This window comes from Oncorhynchus kisutch, linkage group LG15 (assembly GCF_002021735.2).
Source record: "Oncorhynchus kisutch isolate 150728-3 linkage group LG15, Okis_V2, whole genome shotgun sequence".
NCBI classification, from domain to species: Eukaryota; Metazoa; Chordata; class Actinopteri; order Salmoniformes; family Salmonidae; genus Oncorhynchus; species Oncorhynchus kisutch.
The window spans coordinates 47,548,393-47,563,689 of NC_034188.2; the positions used below are offsets into that span (position 1 = coordinate 47,548,393).

A 15,297-nucleotide genomic window follows, 5' to 3' on the forward strand; every position below is an offset into this window, starting at 1 on the left:
CGAGCTCTACGGACAATTCTTTCGACCTCATGGATTTTGCTGTGACATGCACTGTCAACTGTGGGACCTTTTTATAGACAGTTGTGTCTATAAAAATTGTCCAATCAATTTAATTTACCTTTTTTTTATATATATATATATATATATAATTTTTTTTTATTTTAATTTTTTTTCTCTTCTATTTAACCTTTATTTAACTGTGTACTCCAATCAAGTTGTAGAAACATCTCAAGGACAATCAATTTCAAGTCTCATAGCAAAGGGTTTGATAGTTGTAATACATTTGGTAAAATGTCTAAAAACCTGTTTTCACTTTGTCATTATGTGGTATATTGTCTGTAGATTGCTGAGGATTTTAGAATAATGGTGTAATGTAACAAAAGTTGGAAAAAGTCAAGGGGTCTGAATACTTTCCAAAGGCACTGTATGTTAAAGTTATATTTAAAAAAAATGAGATGTGGTTGTAGGGTATACTGTATGTGTACTATGTTCCCTTTATCCATTCTTGTCAGACAGTGAATCTGACTATATTTGCAATGTTGTCACTCTGTATGACAATAGGTCTATAACCAGGCAACAAAATATTGAAACATAATTATCCCTTACTTTGGAATTTTACATTACATTTCATTACACAAACACAATAAGGCATAAGTGTTGTTTTCATTAGCTATCAATCAATCAATCAATAAACAAGTCAATAAGATGACATTTTATGGCGGAGGGTAGCCTTGAGGTTAGAGAGGCGGACCAGTAACCTTAGGTTGCTGGTTAGAATCCCAGGGATGACTAGAGAGATCTGGTGTGATGTGAGCTGCCTATCTACTATATAAAACAAACAACAGGACATTTAGGTTTTGCCACAAATGTTATTTAAACTTACTGTTGGGGCAACCTTACAATTACCACCTGGAGTAGAACTGAACTGAACTGAACTCAGTACTATAGAGTCTCTACACCACATTTGGTACTATATTCATATGCTACTGTATCCATAGGCTGCTGTAACTGGAGGGGGCAGGAGTAGTGTAGTTTATGGGCAGGGGCTGGACACACAAACTATAGGCCTACATTATTGTGTAATCCTCGCGCCGTGGGTTATGTTTACACAGGCAGCCTAATTCAGATCTTTTTTGTTCGCTAATTGGTCTTTTGACCAATCAAATCAGATTTTTTGACACCAGATGTTTTTCAGGTCTGATCTAACTGGTCAAAAGAGCAATTAGTAATTGGGAATTAAATGTGTCCACCATAATCATGAGAGAGATGACGACATTGACGAAATTAGACGCTATTGCAAAATAATTCTAATGTCCTTGGTGATTTTAATAAGGAATCGTGCAGCTGAGTGAGTGATATCAGTAGTCTCCTGACTGTTGAAATTAAACATTGTTTACATCTTAGGTAGTCATGGTTGTCAGCCAAATCAGTAGCAAATTTGGGAGTTCCAATCTTTTACCAACGATGAGTGGCCCGTCCATTATAGTACCCGGTGCCAAGATCTGCATCAAAGAGCATCTCTCGCCCTCACCGGCCACCCAGACCTCCCTGACGATACAACCAAATGGCAAACTCGGCTGGCCTCATCCCTGATGAGGAGGATGAACAGAATGAATGTTCAATGCACTTGTGTTTTGCATTTGTTCTTCTGTTAGTATTTTGAGGTACAGTGGAATTGCAACAATAACAGCAATGATTCCTGATAGTGATAATGGTGTGATCAACAAGTGTTGACCCCAGAGGGGCATACTATAAAGCAGGATTAATGACTCAACCAGCAAACTTGCCTAAATATTCTGAAATAGTGAGCTTGAAATTGACATGGTCTAATTGACTCATCAACCAAAGACACATAAGTCTAGCTTTCTTATTGAACCCAAAAATAAATGGTTATTTCTGGTGGTTTACCAAAGATGGTTGGCTAACTCATTGATCCTGTTTTGTCTTATACCCCTCGGGTCTACTGCACTCCACTAGAGTGTATTAGCCCACTGAGCTAAAGCCTGAAGGCATTAACTTGGGGAGATGAAACAAGTCTACAGGGAAATTTAAATTGTCGCACAAGTGTGGTTCTCAACCATTCCTGGTTATAATGGAATAACGTGAGCTTAATAAGTGGGCTCCCAAGTGGTGCAGCGGTCTAAGGCACTAGACATCACTACAGACCCTAGTTTGTTTCCAGGCTGTTTCACAACCGACCGTGATTGGGAGTCCCATAGGGCGGTGCACAATTGGTCCAGCGTCATCTGGGTTAGGGTTTGGCCGGGATAGGCCGTCATTGTAAATAAGAATTTGCTCTTAACTGACTTGCCCAGTTAAATAAATAAAAATGAAAGGTGAAAGGTACAAACACTGTAAACATCAGTAGACTGTCCAACTGGCCTAACCTATGGCTACAGAAGCCTACTGTTCTGTGTACTGTGCAAGATGAAAAGGAGATAGTTACGATGATGGCATGACAAATTAAATCCACCAAATTAGAGACCAAATTCTATCTATTCTGCTTTGCAACTGGAGTTAACGTTGGTTGTATTGTACCAGAACATTGAGCTTTGTCCAACAGCTGATAAAACTAGCACTGTAAAAGTCTGATTTTTTTGTTGTTGATCCATTTTATTTCTTGACACAGGACCTTCTAATCAGCAGGTTTGCATGTGCGAGAGTTTTGTCTTGCGTGGTGATAAATGTGTTAATATTGATCAACGGAGGGTCAGAGGCAAATTGGTTCATAGAACAATAAGAGTTCCAAATCTCTCTGCCAATAACAGCTAGTTTTCAGTTTTCCCTCCCCTCTCAGACCACTCCCAGACAGTCTTGCTTTTTTCAATTTTGATGGAAAACTGTTACAGTTTATTACATTAAGATACTCAAGAAAGCAAAGGTAACAGAACTAAATGACTTTCACCCCATATCACTCACTTCTGTCATCATGAAGTGCTTTGAGAGGCTAGTTAAGGAGTATATCACCTCCAGTGCCTCTTCAACCTCAGGAGGCTGAAGAAATTTGGATTGGCCCCTAAGACACTCACAAACTTTTTATGATTATTTATTTGAATTGCACACACCCCAGTTTCACCGGAAGTTGTCCCGCTAGTGGGACCCCTATCCCCGAGGGTTTTAAGGGCTTGTAAGTAAGCATTTCACTGTAAGGTCTACACCTGTTGTATTCGGCACATGTGACAAATAACATTTGATTTGATATCCGTCACTTTGTGCGGGACACCTAGCCCTAAGAAGTTTTTAACCCAAAATAGGTTTACTCCAATTGCTGCATTATTTTTAAAATGGCATATGGACAAACAAATTGACACATCTTGATTTTAGAATATTGTTTTTACCAAGTAATCCATAACTAAAACATACACCGTTACACAGAAATGTTCAGAGAAATGTCAAGTTATTAAATTGACAGATTCTTGGCTAATTTAAGACTAAAACGTCAACTGTTACTTTATTTGGCACTTACTATAGTAATGTATTTATTTAACTTACTAAAAATCTTGAGTTCAGAAAGCATTTTTATTAAAGGGAAATTTCATCCTGGGGGAATCTGGGCTTGTTTCCATCATGTCCGAGGCATTTCTAGGTCAGTTTCACACATAATTGCCAAGTAGAAAGGCAGGTCTGGGCTTCACACGCTGAATGAAACACTCTATGATGGCTTCCAGTGTCTTGGGGAGAGATCTGAAAATAAATATAGGACTGCTTTGTGGCATTTCATTAAGGCTCTATCTATGTTATACAGATCGCACTAGATATTTTTGTCAAATCAAATTTTATTGGTCACATTCACATATTCATATTATTGCGGGTGTAGTGAAATGCTTGTTTTCCTAGCTCCAGTAGTGAAGTAATATCTAACAATTCACAACAATACACACAAATCTAAAAGTAAAAGAATGAAGTTAAGAAATATATACAGTTGAAGTCAGATGTCTACCTACACCTTAGCCAAATACATTTAAACTCAGTTTTTCACAATTCCTGACAATTAATCCTAGTAAAAATTCCCTGTTTTAGGTCAGTTAGGATCACCACTTTATTTTAAGAATGGGAAATGTCAGAATAATAGTAGAGAGAATGATTTATTTCAGATGTTATTTCTTTCATCACATTCCCAGTGTGTCAGAAGTTTACATACACTCAATTAGTATTTGGTAGCATTGCCTTTAAATTATTCAACTTGGGTCAAACATTTTGGGTAGCCTTCCACAAGCTTCCCACAATAAGTTGGGTAAATTTTGGCCCATTCCTCCTGACAGAGCTGGTGTAACTGAGTCAGGTTTGTTGGCCTCCTTGCTCACACACGCTTTTCAGTTCTGCCCACAAATTTTCTATAGGATTGAGGCCAGGGCTTTGTGATGGTCACTCCAATACCTTGACTTTGTTGTTCTTAAGCCATTTTGCCACAACTTTGGAAGTATGCTTGGGGACATTGTCCATTTGGAAGACCCAGACTCACAGATTACTGCACCTGTACATAGCCCACCTATAATTTAGCCCAAACAACTACCTCTTTCCCAACTGTATTTAATTTTTTTTTATTTATTTATTTTGCTGCTTTGCACCCCATTATTTTTTATTTCTACTTTGCACATTCTTCCATTGCAAAACTACCATTCCAGTATTTTACTTGCTATATTGTACTTACTTTGCCATCATGGCCTTTTTTGCCTTTACCTCCCTTCTCACCTCATTTGCTCACATTGTATATAGACTTGTTTATACTGCATTATTGACTGTATGTTTGTTTTTACTCCATGTGTAACTCTGTGTCGTTTTATCTGTCGAACTGCTTTGCTTTATCTTGGCCAGGTCGCAATTGTAAATGAGAACTTGTTCTCAACTTGCCTACCTGGTTAAATAAAGGTAAAATAAATAAATAAATAAAAATTTGCAACCAAGCTTTAAACTTCCTGACTGATGTCTTGAGATGTTGCTTCAATATATGCACATAATTTTCGTCCCTCATAATGCCATCTATTTTGTGAAGTGCACCAGTCCCTCCTGCAGCAAAGCACCCCCACAACATGATGCTGCCACCCCAGTATTTTACAGTTGGGATGGTATTCTTCGCCTTGCAAGCCTCCCCCATTTTCCTCCAAACATAAAAATGGTCATTGTGGCCAAACAGTTCTATTTTTCTTTCATCAGACCAGAGGGCATTTCTCCAAAAAGTATGATCTTTGTCCCCATGTGCAGTTGCAAACCGTAGTCTTTGCACACTCTTAGAATTCTCTCAACCAGCTTCATGATGTAGTTACCTGGAATGCATTTCAATTAACAGGTGTGCCTTCTTAAAAGTTCATTTGTGGAATTTCTTTCCTTCTTAATGCGTTTGAGCCAATCAGTTGTGTTGTGACAAGGTAGGGGTGGTATACAGACGAAAGTCCTATTTAGTAAAAGACAAAGTCCCATATTATGTCAAGAACAGCTCAAACAAGCAAAGAGAAATGGCAGTCCATCATTACTTTAAGACATGAAGGAAAGTCAATACGGAACATTTCAAGAACTTTGAATGTTTCTAAAAGGGCAGTTGCAAAACCATCAAGCGCTATGATGAAACTGGCTCTCATGAGGACTGCCACAGGAATTGAAGACCCAGAGTTGCCTCTGCTGCAGAGGATACGTTCTTTAGAGTTACCAGCCTCAGAAATTGCAACCCAAAAACATGCTTCACAGAGTTCAAGTAACAGACACATCTCAACATCAACTGTTCAGTAGAGGCTGTGTGAATCAGGCCTCCGTGGTCGAATTGCTGCAAAGAAACCACTACTAAAGGACACCAATATGAAGAAGAGACTTGCTTGGGCCAAGAAACACGAGCAATGGACATTAGACCGGTGGACATTTGTCCTTTCGTCTGGAGTCCATATTTGAGATTTTTGGTTCCAACCGCTGTGTCTTTGTGAGACGCGGTGTGGGTGAACGGATGAGCTCTACATGTATGTTTCCCACTGTAAAGCATGGAGGAGGAGATGGTATGGTGTGGGGGTGCTTTGCTGGTGACACTGTCTGTGATTGATTTAGAATTCAAGGCACACTTAACCAGCATGGCTACCACAGAATTCTGTAGCCATCCCATCTGGTTTGGGCTTCGTGGGACTATCATTTGTTGTTCAACAGGAAAATGACCCAACACACCTCCAGGCGGTGTAAGGGCTATTTTACAAAGAAGGAGTGATGGAGTGCTGCATCAGATGACCTGGCCTCCACAATCACCCGACCTCAACCAAATTGAGATGGTTTGGGATGAGTCGGACCGCAGAGTGAAGGAAAAGCAGTCAACAAGTGCTCAGCATATATGGGAACTCCTTCAAGAGTGTGCAAAGCTGTCATCAAGGCAAAGGGTGGCTATTTGAAGAATCTCAAATATAAAATACATTTAGATTTTTTAAAACACTTTTTTGGTTAGAACATGATTCCATATGTGTTATTTCATAGTTTTTCTGTCTTTACTATTATTCTACAATGTAGAAAATTGTATAAAAAAAGAAAAACCATTGAATGAGTAGGTGTTCTAAAACTTGATCGGTAGTGTAATGACTTCCGACTTCAACTGTATATAGTGGAACTACAGTGCCACCAGAAAGTATTTACACCTCTTGACTTTTTCAACATTTTATTGCGTAATTTAACATAGATTAAATTGAGATTTTGTTTCACTGGACAAACACACAACACCCCATAATGTCACAGTGGAATTACGTTTTTAGAAATGTTTACAAATGAATTAGAAATTAAACGCTAAAATGTCTTGAGTCAACAAGTATTCAATCCCTTTGTCATGGAAAACCTAAATAAATTTGCCTAAGTCACACACATTCATGTGTGCAATAATAGTGTTTAACATGATTTTTGAATGACTACCCCATCTCTGTACCCCACCCATACAATTATCTATAAGGTCCCTCAGTCGAGCAGTGAATTTCAAGCACAGATTCAACCACAAAGGTTTTCCAATGCCTCACAAAGAATATCCCTTTGAGCATGGTGAAATTATTAATTACACTTTGAATGGTGTATGAATAGTGTATCAATACACCCAGTCACGACAAGGATACAGGCATCCTTCCTAACTCAGTTGCCAGAGAGGAAGGAAACCACTCAGGGATTTCACCAGGAGACCAACAATTAGAGCAGTGGTCACCAACCCAAGGCATTCCTAGTCAATTACCAAACATTTCTATTGAAAATCCAACGGTAAAAGCTTCTGTTCCTTTTTTTCTTATTTTTTTGTGTTGTGCTGTTGGTAGGTGCACTTTCTTTATTATTGAATATTAAAACATACAATCTACTTGCAGTGAAGCCGCTCAACATTTACATTACATTCAGTCATCTAACAAACTCCCATCCAGAGCAACCCACAGAAGCAACCAGGGTCAATGCCCTGCTCAAGGGCACGTCGACAGATCTCCCACAAGGTCGAAAACGTGAACCCGAACTAGTGAACTATCAGCCACCGGCCCAAGCTCCCAACTGCCAGGCCACCAGCCCCCACAGTTCCCCGGGAGCTGCCCCTCAACCATCCAAGACTCCCCCAACAGTCCATCCCCCCACAAAAAAACATAATAAAATAATTCCATTCCCCACCACCAAGACCTACGCAGCCCCATCTCCAAATTCACCAACAACCAACAAAATGAACAAAAGAGAAAAGACAAAGGAAAACAGAAAACAACAATGCAAACAACAAAAGACATCAAGAACAACAAAAATCGTGGTAGGTGCACTTGATTCAGAAGCCCTGTGCACCGTGTAGGCATTTTGGACTATTTCATTATTCTGAAAAGACAAATTAACTCTACCCAACAGACCAGGAGATCTGTGGCTAAATCAAGTGTATCTACTGCTGGTCAATCAGATAGCTCAAATCACTGTGCTTACAGATTTTACGACCCCGGCCACAGCAAAGTTTGATACTAGCCTACGTGAGACTGTCAAATAATAGAGCAAAGAGCTGCTGTTTTTATGAGTGAGTTCATGTTTAAGTTTTTATTCAGCACTGTCAAAAGTTTTTATTCTTTTACAAAACACTACTTCCTCCCATGCTGCAGCTGCAGTGAATGAGTAGGCAAGTGTATCGATAGCCCTGCGTTTTTACTATTATTAGCAGCTCGTCATGTCTACTTTAATATCAAGGAATATATCAATTTCTCTGGTCATAGGAAATACATGAATTTGTGCATGAGGCCGATGCAGATGCGTTGCGACTTGAGTTTCACCATCAGGTGGAAGAAGGTGTCCACTCTCTCTGTTCAGTCTTACCGGGAGAGGAAGGAGAGAGCAGGGACAATGAGAGGCAGACCCTCTGCTGCACTCTCCCTCCCTCCTCTGAGACTGTTGGTGCGTTCAAGACAACTGGGAACTCTGAAGAATATGAGGTCAAATCATGACGTCAGCGATCTTCAGGTCGGAAAGTCAGAGCTCTAGAAAGAGGCCCGAGTTCCTGTGTTGCATGACCCTTGAAAACGATTTTTCCCCGTCTGAGCTGACCTGAAGATTACTGACATTATGATTTTACCTCTTTTAAACACCCGCCACTTAGCCCGGAAGCCAGCTGCACCAACGTGTCAGAGGAAACACTGCTTTATGATAACGCTGCCAAGAGGGAACATATATAAACTGAACAGTACTGGACCCAAAATCGAATCTTGTGAAACGCTACGTGATATGTATTTCCTCTGAGTTATGTTCACAAAGAGTGACAAAAAACTATTGAGTGGTTAAATAGGCCCTAAACCAATTTAGAACTGGACTGGAGAGGCCATCCCACCTCTCCAGTCTGTCCAGAAGGACATCATGGTCAACATTGTCGAATGCAGCACTTAAATCCAAGAGTACACGGACAGAGAGCTCATCATTTTGGGGCGGCAGCGTAGCCTAGTGGTTAGAGCGTTGGACTAGTAACAGGAGGGTTGCAAGTTCAAACCCCCCGAGCTGACAAGGTACAAATCTGTCGTTCTGCCCCTGAACAGGCAGTTAACCCACTGTTCCTAGGCCGTCATTGAAAATAAGAATTTGTTCTTAACTGACTTGCCTAGTTAAATAAAGGTCAAATAAATTTTAAAAAATAAAATAAATTTACCACTAAGGCAGTCTCTGTGCTGTGGTGGGCCCAAAAAACAGATTGTAATTTTTCCAAAATAGCTGTTTGAAAACCAATTTTTCCATAAATCTGCTTAAGAATGTAAGGTTGGAGATTGGCCCAAAAAAGCTAAATAATAAATAAATAAATAAAAGATCCCAGAAATGTTCCATACGCACAAAAGGTTCTCTCAAATTTTGGCAAGAAATGTATTTTATATCCCTCTTAGCGAGCATTTCTCCAGTTTTGCCGAAGCGTGCAGTTGGCATTCTGACTGCAGAGATGTCCGCCAGAGAGTTTAATGTTCATTTCTCTACCATAAGCCACCTCTAACGCTGTTTTGAAGAATTTTGAATTAAATCCAACCGGCCTCAAAACCCCAGACCATGTGTAACCACGCCAACACAGGACCTCCACATCTGGCTTCTTCACCTGCGGGATCGTCTGAGACCAGCCACCCAGACAGCTGATGAAACTGAGGAGTATTTGTGTCTGTAATAAAGCCCTTTTGTGGGGGAAAACTTATTCTGATTGGCTGGACCTATCTCCTAAGTGGGTGGACCTATGCCCTCCCAGACCCACCCATGGCTTTGCCCCTGCCCAGTCATGTGACATTCATAGAATATGGCCTAATGAATTGATTTCAATTGACTGATGTCCTTGTATGAATTGTAAGTCAGTAAAATTGTTGAAATTACTTTTCTTCAGAAAAGGTTGGCGTTAAGGGTTTAATGGCTGATAGCAGAAAACTGAGGATGGATAAACAACGTTGTAGTTACTCCATAATACTAACAAATTATGTAAATTATCATATGTTTGGGGCAAATCCAACATATCATTGAGTACCACATATTTTCAAGCATGGTGGTAGCTGCATCATGTTATGGGTATGCTTGTCATCGACAAGGACTAGGGAGTTTTTTTGGGATAAAATCAAATGGAATAGAGCTAAAGCACAGGCTAAATCCTAGAGGAAAACCTTATTCAGACTACCTTCCATCAGACACTAGGAGACAAATTCACCTTTTAGCAGGACAATAACCTAAAACAATGCCAAAAACACCGGAGTTGTTTACCAAGGCGTCATGGAATGTTCCTGAGTGGCCTAGTTACAGTTTGGACTTAAATCAGCTTGAAAATGTATGGCAAGACTTGAAAGTGGCTGTCTAACAATGATCAACAACCAACTTCACAGAGCTCAAAGAATTTTGTACAATCCAGCTGTGCAAAGACTTACCCAGAAATACTCACAGCTGTAATCGCTGCCAAAGGTTATTCTAACATGTATTGACTCAGGTCAATTGTGTAAATTAGATATGTCTATATTTCATTTTCAATAAATGTCCAAAACATATTTTCACTTTGTCATTATGGGGTATTGTTTATAGATGGGTGAGAAAAATCTATTTAATCAATTTTGAATACAAGCCAACAGCAAAACGTGGAGCATTTCTGGTTGAATTGGGACAACCGGTCCCCATTCTCTGATCACATTACGTCCTATTGTTCTAATGTGGATGTTTGGTCATATCTATTTGGTGTTATGTACAGTAAATATACATGCTTTGTCACACCGTTCACCATTCTCCAAGAAGCCGACAGTTTTATGTGGGGCAGTCCAAGGTCATGTTCATTAAGCACCAAAAAGTAAACCGAACTGAAACTGGGAGGGACTACCTGGAGTGTTCATGAAGAAACACTCATTTTTGTTTTCCACCGCAAAATGTTTTCAATTGCATTTCCTAATGCAAGTGCTTTCCTTTTCTTCTGTGGCGGTAACTCTCTGATGTCAGGTCTTTCTGAACACATATTGGCACTCAAACAATGTTTACACAGTGTCTTCAATTATATTTTCAACAATTGTCACAATACACACACACACTTCAAAGTAAATATTCTTCCAAGGAAACGCCCACCCCACTCAAGCCAAGCCATGACCGTTGGCAGTATTATCAACATTTCATCTTTGATAAAAACCACGCTACCTTACCAAAATCATACACTCATATTCACAAACTCCTACTGTACTGCTGCTAATTGTGGTACAATAATAGTAGCCTCCCCATTGGACTGGAGAGCAACGCACCAGGGGTGCATTCATTAGTAGACACTAGCTAAATGTTTTGCAACGAAAACAAGTTTCTTATTGGACAAATTCAGATAAATTCTGCCCCGTTTGCTTCCTAGCGAATACACCCCTGCGGTCTGTAACCGTTCCACCTCCTGTTCAGTGGCTGAAATTACAAATGAACCCTAAACTCTACACCCTTGGCACTCCTGTTGTGTTGAATGAATTTGAAAGATATAAGCATTATGACAACTTCCGGCTAGCTGAAAGATATCGCCATATATAGTGTCCCACTGTGGTGCTGCCTACAACATTCCACTACACTGTAGTGATGTGTAGCCTCTGGCTAGATGAGAGATGTTGCCATCGTGCTTCCACATAGTCTCCAACTGTGATCCTACACCATTCCACTCCACTGTAGTGATGTGTACACCACCTCCTCCCCGTCATCTTCCTGGCTTCCCCCTGACGAACAAAGGAGGACAGTCTTCTTCACATTGGACCCTAGCCTGGCAATGGCCAGAACGTCACACAGGGGCATCGATTCGTCCATGGAGATGCACACGACAATGAAATAGGCGTGGAAACGGAGGGGGTCACCTGAGAGAAAGGGGATACAGAAGAGAGGAACAGAAAGACTGACACGACCGTAGGTTCTGTTTTGTAGAGAATGATAGGCTACCCAAGTCGGTAAGATCGGACAACAAAAAAAGACACTTTGAAACTACTGGAATCATGCACTCAGCTGAGCTCAATCAAATGCAACCATAAATCAATGTGATTGAATTACGGAGCTCACCTGGGTACACCAGGTAGTCTCCCCCAAACTTCCCGGCCGAGGTGAGGTAAAAGCCCTGGCGTCTCAGGTCCCTGAACACTCGGAACCGGGTCTCGGACCTCTCGTCCCGTGGTATGGGCCAGTCTGCGGCCAGGAAACGGCGCACCTCGGGACAGTGAGAGAGTCCTGCTCGGGCTGTGCACAGTTGTACCGCCATGGCCGGGCGAGGGAATGAGAAGCCGTGGGCCAGAGCTTCGAGACGGTCTCTCACCGCACCGTCCGAATCCTCCTGGCTTCCAGAATTCTCTAAGAGAAAACATAGTGCTGTCAGAGCCAGGACACTTAATTCACTTGTCTCGCACAAATGCCTGTATGTGAGTGATGATGTCTCCTTACCGTTATGTTTCTTAGTCATAACTCTCATTAATGTTGCCTTCCTGTCCTCCAAGGCCAAGGCACCCTGTTCCTGAAAGCTGTTCTCCAGTCCTGCATGATACTGCTCCACTTGCTCTGGATTCACCTCGGGATCCTCATTCTGTAAGGATCAATTGACCAAACTGAGTGTCTAGGGCTTGAGGGGGAAACACCGGATTAGGGCTTGAACCCACAACCCAGTTATATGGCAAGACACTACCCCCTGTGCCATAAATGTATTTTATACTATGCTCACTAAGTGGCTAAATCGGTCTTTTACAATCCCAACCACCAATTGCTTTATTTATACAGTACAAATCGTAATGCCAAAGTATTTGCAGCCAAATAGTTATTATAGCATCACCACTACACTTGAAAGTACTGAACAAGTGATACAAAGTATTTACTGTCGAGTCAGGAATAACTGCAGCTCTCCCCATGTCCGCCAGCAGTCGCCCCTCCTCCGGCAGCAGCTCGAGGGGTCTCCCCAGCCGGGTGTTCTGCCTAGGCTGTCGGGCCAGAGACCCCACCAGGGTCCCTATGATTCCCAGTTCACGGACCGATTTCAAATCGTCCGCACGCCACATCAGAGGCGTGGGCCCACAGAAGTTTATTCCGATGACCTGGCGGCTGTTCGCCATGCTTTCTTTACTCGCGTCCACTCTGGACACAGTTTTCGTTATCTTTTGCTCCGGCGAATCCATCTGACTGTAGCATACCCAAACGTATGATACTTTTGAGGTCGATTTTGAATTAAATGTTCACGCACTTAATGTGGTGTCCACATGAGTTATCATTATGCGTATTGGCTGAAAAGCACAATAATTGAATGATTCCTTGGGTTTAAGAAACTATTTAAACAGTAATATCGAAAGAAACGACACGACAATCTCTTAAATATTGAGCGTACCTTACGTGCAGTTCCAGTGCGGGTGAGCTCTGGTACTTCCTTGTGTGTGGGAACAACTTCTTATTCGATGAGGTTTAACGGCGGTTGGCATCCAATATGTTGCATTACCGCCACCTACTAGACTGGAGTACAACTCTCTTATAACTTTGATTGTAAAATAAATAAATACCCTACCATCTAACACTACACTCACATTTTTTTATTCACCAAATAAATACTCCACTATTTACATCTATTTAGACCTACCTCATGCCAACAACCTGATAGGATAGGACATCACCACTTATCCCACCCTGTAACTCTTCTGATGTACAGATCTACTAGTCACACCACTCCTCTCAGGATCCCTCCCTCTGTTCTGGTACAGATCTACTAGTCACACCACTCCTCTCAGGATCCCTCCCTCTGTTCTGGTACAGATCTACTAGTCACACCACACCTCTCAGGATCCCTCCCTCTGTTCTGGTACAGATCTGCTAGTCACACCACTCCTCTCAGGATCCCTCCCTCTGTTCTGGTACAGATCTACTAGTCACACCACTCCTCTCAGGATCCCTCCACCTTGACCCATCTTCCTCTACTTTCTTCACTCAAAATAACAGACAATGTCTCTTCTGTTTCACCACTCTCGCCAACCTGTCTGCGTCGCACAATAAACAACAAGCATCACAACACCAGGAATCATCCCCTTCAGTTGGTCAACATTAACATTTACTGCTACCCATGTAATCATGGCGCCCATTGAGAGCGAAACAATTCTCATTTCTTGCCCCCAATTGTTTAACGCCGAGCACCTTCTCCCTCTGATCAGCAGAAACACAAACTATCATAAGACCTCTTCTGGTTACAATACCCAACTCTGTTTTTACCCACCCTGAAACCACAAATGGATCAGTCAAAAGGCAAGGGTCCCACTTTTTCCCAAAACCTCACTCCTACTGTCACAGACTCATCTCTATCCTGATCCTCGGTGCAAGCCTCGGGCTCCGAGAACTTCACCACACCTACCCCCTCCGATACCTCGCCCTCATTCACTTCCATTTCTCCTCCTGTCTTCTGCTCCCTCTGCTTACACTTTCTACCATTCTTCTGCCATTTTTAACCGACCATCTTCTTCTCTCCCTCTCGTAGACCTCCTCTGCCTCTCTTTTTCCCTCCATTCATCCTCCGTATTCCAAATACACGTCTCCTTGTGATAATACTGCACTTCTCCTGATATACACTGCTCAAAAAAATAAAGGGAACACTTAAACAACACAATGTAACTCCAAGTCAATCACACTTCTGTGAAATCAAACTGTCCACTTAGGAAGCAACACTGATTGACAATACATTTCACATGCTGTTGTGCAAATGGAACAGGTGGAAATTATAGGCAATTAGTAAGACACCCCCAATAAAGGAGTGGTTCTGCAGGGGGTGACCACAGACCACTTCTCAGTTCCTATGCTTCCTGGCTGATGTTTTGGTCACTTTTGAATGCTGGTGGTGCTTTCACTCTAGTGGTAGCATGAGACGGAGTCTACAACCCACACAAGTGGCTCAGGTAGTGCAGCTCATCCAGGATGGCAGATCAATGCGAGCTGTGGCAAGAAGGTTTGCTGTGTCTGTCAGCGTAGTGTCCAGAGCATGGAGGCGCTACCAGGAGACAGGCCAGTACATCAGGAGACGTGGAGGAGGCCGTATGAGGGCAACAACCCAGCAGCAGTACCGCTACCTCCGCCTTTGTGCAAGGAGGAGCAGGAGGATCCCTGCAAAATGACCTCCAGCAGGCCACAAATGTGCATGTGTCTGCTCAAACAGTCAGAAACAGACTCCATGAGGGTGGAATGAGAGCCTGACGTCCACATGTGTGGGTTGTTCTTACAGCCCAACACCGTACAGGACGTTTGGCATTTGCCAGAGAACAGCAAGATTGGCAAATTCGCCACTGGTGCCCTGTGCTCTTCACAGATGAAAGCAGGTTCACACTGAGCACGTGACAGACGTGACAGAGTCTGGAGACGCCGTGGAGAATGTTCTGCTGCCTGCAACATTCT

General features: G+C 42.0%; 1 protein-coding gene across 1 annotated transcript; it reads right to left on the bottom strand.

The window, feature by feature from the left end:
• Window positions 1-10,440: 10,440 nt before the first annotated feature.
• tsen34 (TSEN34 tRNA splicing endonuclease subunit) lies at window positions 10,441-13,322 on the bottom strand. The gene is made up of 4 exons (XM_020502666.2): window positions 12,756-13,322; window positions 12,331-12,469; window positions 11,956-12,240; window positions 10,441-11,756 (listed from the first exon to the last, which is right to left on the bottom strand). Exons 1-4 carry the CDS (start codon window positions 13,050-13,052, stop codon window positions 11,554-11,556), a joined length of 924 nt encoding a protein of 307 aa, XP_020358255.1. The 5' UTR covers window positions 13,053-13,322; the 3' UTR covers window positions 10,441-11,553.
• Window positions 13,323-15,297: the final 1,975 nt, after the last annotated feature.